At 39.0% G+C, this 10,183-nt stretch overlaps 1 protein-coding gene across 1 annotated transcript; it reads right to left on the reverse strand.

The window, feature by feature from the left end:
• Positions 1-124: 124 nt before the first annotated feature.
• Positions 125-8,880, reverse strand: LOC120533425 (zinc finger protein 776-like). Its single transcript, XM_039760305.1, has 3 exons — positions 8,751-8,880; positions 6,161-6,684; positions 125-919 (listed from the first exon to the last, which is right to left on the reverse strand). Exons 1-3 carry the CDS (start codon positions 8,774-8,776, stop codon positions 201-203), a joined length of 1,269 nt encoding a protein of 422 aa, XP_039616239.1. The 5' UTR covers positions 8,777-8,880; the 3' UTR covers positions 125-200.
• Positions 8,881-10,183: the final 1,303 nt, after the last annotated feature.

Here is a 10,183-nt window from a genome sequence, read left to right on the forward strand (position 1 = left end):
GCCTTGTTTTTAGTATTTGTATCATCCCTATTGAGCCTTCTCTCCACTATGAGTTCTTGTGTAGATCTGGAGGTTATTGTGGTAAAATGTTTTCCACAATCAGAGGAATATGGCTTTTCTCCTGTGTGCATTTTAACATGTTTCTGCAGTTTCTGAAGGTTGGCAATGCTGGTAAATCCCCTACCAAATTATGGACAATATTAAGGCTTCTCTCCTGTGTGATGTCTTCTGTGGTTATTTAGACCGTTCAGTTGATGGAATCGCTTACCACAGTCAGAACAACAATATGGCTTCTCTCCAGTGTGAATTCTTCTGTGCTGCTTAAGATTGCTCATTGTTCGGAATTTCTTTCTACATTGTGAACAACAATTGGGCTTCTCTCCAGTGTGATTTTTTACATGTCTATGAAGGCTGCCAATGGTGGTAAATCCTTTTCCACATTCTGGACAGGAAAATGGCTTCTCCCCTGTGTGAATTCTTCTGTGCTGCTTAAGTTCGCCGATTGTTCGGAATTGTTTCCTACATTCTGAACAACAATAGGGCTTCTCTCCAGTGTGAATTCTTCGGTGTTTTTTTAGATGGCTCATTTGTTTGAATTTCTTGCTACATTCAGAACACTCATATGGCTGCTGTTGTTTCTGACATAGATTACAATTCCTGGACTTACATTTTCTTTTAACCAGTTCACTCTTTCTCTGGTAGACTGCGGTTACATCCGAATTGGGTATCTGAGTTTGAGTGGTGATCACACCTACTGTGTTTAGTTTCATCACCGGCTGAGAATCATCCTGCATAGAGGCGGGTGTCCCATTCTTTGATTCTAACGTCAGGTTCTTCATATTCTTATCATCTACTGTCTGTTGAGATCTGCACCGAGGAGATGTCTGAGCCAATGGAGATAAGAAGAAGCTGCCATAGGCTTGAAAAGCAACAGAAAAAAAAAATATGGAGATAAAGGTGAGCTTTCAAAAAAGATCTGTCAAGAAACATTTTACTGATTCTGATTTGTCTGCAAATATGACCAAAAAAAAGTAAAAAATTGAGTCCCAGAGGGGTAGTAAAGAGAATGGACATCCATTATTTTAGTGTTTAGAAATCCCTGATTATTATATTTAAGTGAAACTTAAGTAATTGAATTAGTTTCGTAAAACATATCTTATAGCAATGCTATACATGCTTTATGGATCTGCACAATCTTCAAAAAGAGTTGAAACAAAGATAAATAAATTTAATGGGGACAAAAATATGTAGAGGAGAAATAAGCCACAGTTAAGTACTGCACCAAATTACAGTTGTTTTCTGAAATATTGCTTTGCTAATGTGCATTTGTGATTGTTTCACATTTCTGTGTATTTGTAATATTAAGCCTTTTGTGAAATGTATATTAAAAAGAAAATTTAAGATATTTAAAAGAAAAAAATGGATTTCTTAAAGTAAGCTATTCCAATTTCTATCCCTAACAGTTTTACACCTTTGATTACGGATAAGAAATTGCTATGGCCAAATGTGAAATGGGTGAGGGAAGATAACTGACCAGAGTCCAGTTCATGACTTCATTGCATCGTTTGAAGCTCAAGAACATGCTGAGAAAAGCATTTAAACCTTTGGGGTATAATGGAGTGGGGGTAAAATTGTGTTCGAGAGGTTACATTGGTGAGTCGGGGGCTACACAGCCATAACAAGAGGAGGCTTCAGGCCCTGTCACTGCCAAAAGAAAAGATTATCATCTTATTGGTTTGTTCTTCTTCAAAGTGAAACTCAACTTTTCATTGGGGATTCAGTTTTCCTCAAATCATCGGCTTATCTATATATATATATATATATAATTAAATAAAGACACACAAAAAATTCACTAAGGGCACGCAAGACAGTGAGTGCAAGCAAGACAGAGAGCCCCGCCCACGAACTCTAAGACCATGGGATACGCTCGACAGAGCCCCGCCCGCCAACTGTAACCCTCCTCCTGCGTCCATTATATTTGTGCTTAAAAACTTAAAAAAATATATATTTACATACAGTTCGTACGGTCTGGAATGGATTAATTGTATTTACATACAATCCTATGGGGGAATTTACTTCGGTTCACGACCAAATCGGTTTACAACCTGAGCTTTGGAACGAATTATGGTCGTGAACCGAGGTTCCACTGTATATATAATGGGGTATGCATGACAGAGCCCCGACCACCCACTCTAACCCTCCTCCCGCATCATTGGGAACGCACGACATAGCCCCACCCGCCAACTCTCACCCTCCTCCCACATCCACCTCGCTCTCGAGGCATGCGCACTGCTTGCTCATGTGCCTGCCCCCAACACGTCACCAAACACATCCTCACTCGCTTTGGTCTGTGCTACAGTCCACATGCAACTGTGAGCCACGTTGATAATTATGCGGCGTATGCTACGCCGCGGGTTGGCTAGTCACTAATAATAGGCAAACATTTGCCCATCAAGTGCCGCACACCCAACCTCTGTCTCACAGTCTATGGAATGCTTTAAACAATTGATATAAAGAGATGATGTACATAGTTTTCTGAATACTTCGGCTTCTTCTTGCAGTTTCTTCTTTTCACAAACCACTTCTCAGGAAACATAATGTGGAAATAGCTATTTAAAATCCTTATTAATTGTAAGGATCTCTGCCTACATTTGCTCATATAGTACTGTTATTTTAAATATCACTCATCTCCAGTGCACTGCATCAAAGCCAACAAGTGAATACAGAGCTGTCTGAGTCAAGGAGCTTTATAAACCAGTAGTCATAATGAGGACTAAGGGGTGTCATGAAGATAATGTAAGTGTTTCTTTATTTTCCTTAAAGAATAAAAATTAATTACAATTTCAGCTTTCAATTTAAAAACCATGACTTAAGAATGGAAAATAAACAATTGTAAGTGTATGTTATATTCTACTGGTGGACATAAGCTGCACCTGCGGTATTCAAACATTATAAATTTGGATGCCAATATCAGTAGGCTTTGTGCCCAAGTAACCAAGCTACTAATCTAATTCTATAACATTTCAGTGATTTACAAGCTCTGTTGCTAATCTTTCTAATCATAAAATAGGTCACTACAATAGCAATGGACGAGAAGAATTCACAGTATTTGAGGTTCTCCGAGAGTGCCTCTTTCTCTTGCATGATTTAACTCAAAAACTTATCACCACATTGTCATCTTGTAACAGGCTTACGTTTTGAGTTTGGTATTTTTCTTTCCAGCCGCTTTAGCTATAGACCGTCTTCAAGAGACTGTGATACACACAGAGAGAAACACACCCTTCATTAAGATATCAATATTATTGGTATCAGGGGAACCTAAAACATCAAGATCTGTTGAAAACCGAAGAATGAAATTTTTGGACGATTCTAAAGTGTTCACTCTTCCAACATAGACGATAGTTTATGGTGGGGGAGGCCACAAAGCAAGTTACATTCCATGTAATTAAATCAAACATTACAAAGCTAACCTCAGTTAAAGCCCCCATCCAAGAGAAAGAAAGGAAGGGCAACAGTCAAGAGTTTGCCTTTAAATGTAAACCTGTGGCACCACTGGACAGACTTGACTACAATCTTAATCTTTACATTGTGTGTCGTTAAAATGTACAGGCCGGAGAGTTGGAGAGTTTCACCTGTGTGATGGCCTAACACGTAGGCTGGTGGGATCTAAATGGGAAAGGCCAGAGAATACCACTGTTATGATTTAATTACATCCCATTAAAATGAAAAGAACAAATCCACCTCTGGTGTAGTGATACGAGAAATTGAAATGAAACTCAGTATTTCACATAACAAATAATGATTCTAGCTAAATTCATTCCACTGACAAAAAGAAATATGTTTAGTTCCAGTCTGGATGTACTTCCTTACAATCATTTCAGGTATTTGCCCATCATTTAGTTTTTATTGAAAGATCTCTGGTGAAATAAGGAAAGTAAGTCTAAGGGCACAGGGCTCATTTCCTGATACATGTAGACGATTTGTTGAACTTTTGTATGTGTGTTTTGATTGTTCTAGTAATACGATGCTGTAATGGAAGGATTTTTCTCTGTAAAAAGCAAAGGTAAAATAAAGAGTGCAGATGGGTGTTGGTCGCTTCAGTGCAAACCCAGCTGCATTACTAATGTTTTGGGAGAAACAGCCGGGAATGTTCTAAAGATACAGCCAAGGCTATGTAAGGAGTTGTTTTTCACTTCGAGAGGCTTTTTTCACATGTAAGCATATTACTGTGTCTTCTAGTACTAGGCTACTGCTTCAATCAGGGCCAAGTAGAAGAAAAACAATACCGTGTCTCGTGGGAAAGGGTGTGTGAGAAACTGATCACTTCTGCATACACTGCTTCCACGTAGGCCGCTTTTGGGCAAGGACACCTAATTAGTATATAAGGGAAGGTTCCGCCCTCAGTTTCTTTGGGCACTCAACCGTGGGGAAAGGTGCACACCGCCCGGTACTTGGGATTAGGCACACGGGGTTGATCCTCTGACGAGACTGACATGCGGGCTCCCTTAGTCTACTGGTCTAGGATGATGGCTCTGGGTCTTTTGATATTTCTGTATATTGCTGTAAGTATAAGTTTGTTTCTTTAAATATATTACTGTAAGCATATATATATATATTTGTTTCTATAATCTATTGTTATTGCATTATACTATTCATATGTATTTATATGTTATAATTGAATAAGTAAATTTTATTGAAGTATCGGACCTCTTCTCTCTGATTTTTGCCCACTTACTCTAAAGAACCCCTTGAGCCATTTTCCCAAATCAAAACAGATGCCTGCTTTGTCAATTATACTGATACTCACAAATACTAGAAATGCGGAGAACACACAAAAATGAAACTTGAAGCTCCATAGCTTCAAAAAGAAAAAAAAAATCAGTAAAAAGGAATTGCTACATTAGTTTTCCATCTGAGATAAAATGGCAACATGAACGACGAGACATTTTGGAGTTTTTTTACAACAAAAAAAGCAGTATAGTACCGTTTTGACAAACAAACTTTTCTACTCTGTGATGATGTACTCGAGGAGCATAAATAGAATCAACCTGACTGATATTCTGCCAAATACCTGCATTGCACTGTGAAGGAACATGCAACGAGTAAACTTGAAAGTGTAATGAGGCCGTGTTGAGCATTACACTAATTCATTACCAGCAAATGATATTAAATGACAGTAGCGTCTTACTTGGTACCGCGTTACCCCGAGCTCTGATCAGCGACTTACCCTAACAAGCGTTTCCAACTTCTGCATGCTGCCCATCTGACCGCACTTGCACTGGCATTTTAATGTGCCTAATGGTGGTTAATGGCAGACATGTCGGTGTTTAAAAAGAGTAAAGGTGATAAATTCTCAAGGATAAAAATAATTTGCTTATTATGATATGTGAAATACCGTAGATACTCACGGGTAAGTTCTTCCACAGATAAGTCGGGAGTTGATTTTAACATATAATTTCTGGTAATTTATAATGTCGGTCGCAAACATCGAATCCTGAAAACTCACATTATTGGTAGAAGGGATTATGATATGCTAACACCTACCTGAGAGAGTAGCCATGGAGCACATGGCCTTTATTTTCTATTGGGGTGCGGCAATGCTCTGTGTCAGCGTGTGCTCCTAACCTCTCTCTATCGAGCCTACGTGACCACACGGTAATACCCAAACTATTCCAAAGCGATGTTTACACTGATTTGTGTTTTTTGTATCTCACACCCTCATACACCTTTACCGTAAGAGCCTCCCTTATCTACGGTGGAGCATTCAATCAGAAGAAAATATCAAGCTGGATTTTAATTAAACGTCATTGAATTAGTGAAAGAAATTGGTAACTGCGCTGCTGCAACAAATTTCGATACGCCTGAGAAACTGATGCGAGATTGGTGGAGACAAGAAGATGTAAAAAAAATACATAAATTTAAGCATCACATTTTTGAATGGGCGCATAAGTCGGGGTCTGATTTTATGGTCGATTTTTTTGGTTTCAAGATCCGAATTGCAGTATATGTATGTACGGTAAATGATTTAACTTGTTGGGACAAAATGCCTAAACCAAAACCAGCCTGCATTTTTTTTTAGATCAGTGACAAAGAAAATGCAGTACAAGTCAAACCCATAACCCCCAGGGCCTCAGGATAGTTTTTGTATTTTAGCACCTACCTTCTCCGGCAGGACTTGAATCTGATGCTTTGACTGTCCTCTTAATCTCAGATTCAAATCTCACATTGGCAGAATGTTGCTGTTGTGGGCAGTGTCTAGTGGGGGTCAATCCCAATCCAGGACCCTCTTCATCTGGATAATAACACTGCCTGTCAGACTCAGAACTGAGGTCTTCTTCCTTTTTATTGCTGACAGTTTTGTTTTTGTGCACATTAGTGATGTAAGACAACAGCTCAGAGTCCACAGTAAAGTCCATAGGTCCACTATCACAATCCTCCTGCTTGTTCATGCAGATGCTCTCCTGTTCCAGATGTCCAGAACTCCATTTACAGTGCTCTTCATCAACCTCTATACCATGCATCAAAAGGAGGCCCCAGTTCATTCTGAGATATGTTTCTTGCTCATCCTTACATACTTCTTCTGAGACCCTCTCTTCACATTTATATTTCACATGTTGAGAAACTTGAGCAGGTGAATTTGCCTTCTCCATATGAAACAAGGGGGGATAGAAGCCTTCTTGTGATCTGTAGGCAGAGGAGAGTACAATTGAAAAGTTCTCCAAAACTAAACAAGCACATTGGAGGCGACTCATTCAGACATTCCTCACAGCTCATTACAATGAGACCCCTCTTTAACACTGGCACTTTGGCAGTGACCGTAAGTGAGGGAATGTCATTGAAATTAATGTAAAAGCACTGCACACATCAAAGAAAAGACCCATGGAGTTGCATGGAAGGTAGTGGTATTAAAAACCTGAAAATCAGTTGGGGAACAAGATGGTCTCCAATAAATAGGAGGAAGAGAGGGAAAGGCACTGTGCTTGAAAATGTGTTAGGCTACCAGTGCCAGTAATGAGAAAATGTCAGTTCAAAAATGCCTTACAAAATACATAAAAAGAATATCTTCCAACATAGAGTTTTTGTTGTACAGTACAAGCAAAATAGTGCAAGATTAACAGATATCTCAGAATTAACATCAAACACTCAACAATGAGACCGAAACCCAAATAAAAATTCTTGGCCCCTGGACAAAGTGCTGAATCATACTGTACAGAAATTTAATAGACGCGATTAATGATCTTCATGCCTACTCCTTAAAAACAAAGATTGCCGTAACCTTAGGGCCCTAAAGGTTCACCTTGCAGATTCAAATCTCTGGTCCATGCACTAGATGTTGAGACTTTAACAGGTTTGGTTACTTATTGCAGGCCGTTGTCTCACACACCAGGTTTTAAAATGCCTGACCCAGGTAAAAATAACAATAGAAACGTTTATCGTATTTATAAAAGCACAGAGATTGAATACAAAGATAAAATTATTAAATGTAAAATATAGGGAATTAAAAATGCTATTGTTAAAGCAGTTAAGCAGTGATGACACAGATTCGGAGCTTCCTCTCTATCTTCAGGATGATCTCTAACTCCATTCGAATCTGATTCTGTTTGTATAGAAAATATTTTTTGTTCGAGCGTCCAGATCGATCAATCAATTTATATATATATATATATATATATATATATATATATATATATATATATATATATATATATATATATATATATATATATATATAAAAACAAATGAAAAAGGTCAATTAAATGTGCAGTAGAGCACAAACTCTGGTTTCTAGTTGACATAGCCGTTATGTGAAAGGCACTATATAAAAGTGTCTAACTTTTACCCTATAAACCTGTTACCCTAGCGTCTTTCATATCTGTCAGTGCACATGGAGATGGAGAGTGATCACGAACTGCTTGTCGATTAGCAGTCGACATTCACTGTGCACGGACAGTAAGGACCCAATCAAGCTATTGTTTGAGGTTTACAGCAAAACAACACACCCTGCTCTGCAAGGGTTAAAGAACAAAAGGACCGCGTCCAGAGAGACACTGCAGGAGTCGACTCGTTTCATCGGTTGGTCAGTCTGCCTACTACAGTACATTCTTCGTACATTCCTTGAATATCACGTGATGTTTTATTACAAGCCACCCCGTCCTCCACACCATTTGGTCAATGTCCCTGTGCTTCGAAGTTTCTAAAAAGTTATATGAAATCAGTCTTTCATTCTCCATCGGCTCCCCCGTGCTTATTTTATTTATTTAAGATTTTGCAGTAATTCACGCGTGCACGAATTAGGCCACGCGCTCAACAGAAGCTCACTCAGGACCAACCGATCCATTATGGTGATCCCAAAACCGATAATGCATATCAGTCCCCCTCAGTCGAGGTTTATCACGAAGAGGTCAGCCCCACTCTTTCCAGATATGTGATTTACATTATACGGTCAGCGTGAAGAGGATAGGACATGGCCTTTGTCTTTTGAACTGCAGAAAGTAACAAAGTGACTACAAAAGAATGGACGATGAGGAAAAATAATCACGGTGTGTGTTCTATACCCTTTCAAAAAATATTACAAGCTTTCAAAGACACAGAACGAAATGAATACACCGATATGCGATGAATGCACGTGTGGAAAAGTAAGCGTTTGCACGTGCACGGTACCAACTGGCGTTCACGGACCATCAGACAGACATGAAACAAAGCGTCTCCCACTACGAATCTTCACGTGAAGGAAACCAACAAATACGTACTTGTCCTCCGATTCAAATCTTGTCATCCACTCGAAAGACCGGCACTACATCAGTATTTCCATGTGACCCCGACGAGGTTTCCTCTTCCTCCAATGGCCAGATGCTCACATATCCAGGATAATAGATGTAAACAGCGGAGTAGCTGGAATCGGTGCTGCTCTGAATGGCACGCCCCTAAACGCAGCGTCTCCTCTTAGACTCCTCCCCTTCAGATACTTTTGGCAATTGAATTCAACAACCAGTAGCGTCAATAGGGCTTGTATCACCCAGTGAGATGACCATGGGTCGAGTAAGACCCCCAAAATACCACACAAACACGTCACTGGGTGATTTAATAAACAGAGCTCCGAGAGCTGATCAGACTTTAAAAAATCAAGTGGGCCTTCACCCAGCCGTTGAACGCAACGCCGTCTTCTGGTAGGTACAATAAGGACGGTAACTCGAACCGGGCAGTCCAGTGAACACTTGGGCATTCTGAAACAGTAAAGAGAGAGAAAAAAATGAAATATCAAGTGTTATTTTGCTAAATTTCTATACGTTTGATAAACAGAACTGTTAAATTTAAATTTAATAAATTTGGTTTTCTTAAAAATGACCAACTCGTTTTAAATATTTTTTTTTAAATCACAATAGTCGAATTAATAATAGACAGATTTAATGATGCGTCTAAACACATACATACTCGTATATTAGATTTGATTCAGCTTTATTGTCATTATAAAAGTACAACGGAACACAGCTGAACATGTAACCAGAAAGTGCAAATAGTAGAGTAAGGTGCAATAAGGCAGCATACAAATGAGAATATAGTCTGTTAATTATGCATGACGTAATTCCAGATTTATGTACTTTGGAATGAAAGTACTGCGGTGGGCTGGCACCCTGCCCAGGGTTTGTTTCCCGCCTTGCGCCCTGTTTTGGCTAGGATTGGCTCCACCAGACCCCCGTGACCCTGTAGTTAGGATATCGCGGCTTTAATTACAGATGGATTAATGGATGGAATGAAAGTATCAGTATTATAATCTTTGTCATATTCTACTAAAATGGTTTTAAAAGCAAAAAATGTGCTAATGCAGAACCTTGAAAATCGAAGTGGTGGCTCTGGCTGAGGATCTGGGCTGGTAACTTGAAGGTTGCTGGTTCAAATCCTGGTAGTGCCAGAAGGAATTCCATTCCGTTTGGCCCTTGACAAGACCCTTAACCTACACAACTGACCCTAAAAAAACTCTCTGGTAACTAAGCTAGGTATGTGAAAAATGATAAATTCTTACTACAAGAAACTTTATATGGTAAATAAAGGATTAAAAACACAAAAAATGTGTTAATACAGAATGCAAAAACTGAATCTAAATGTAAGCAAAGTGAAAGGTGTACATTCTATGATTTTGTCATTATTTGTCATCTTGTTCTTTTGCTGTTCAAGTGGAGATCAT

The sequence above is a fragment of the Polypterus senegalus genome, chromosome 8, assembly GCF_016835505.1.
Source record: "Polypterus senegalus isolate Bchr_013 chromosome 8, ASM1683550v1, whole genome shotgun sequence".
NCBI classification, from domain to species: domain Eukaryota; kingdom Metazoa; phylum Chordata; class Cladistia; order Polypteriformes; family Polypteridae; genus Polypterus; species Polypterus senegalus.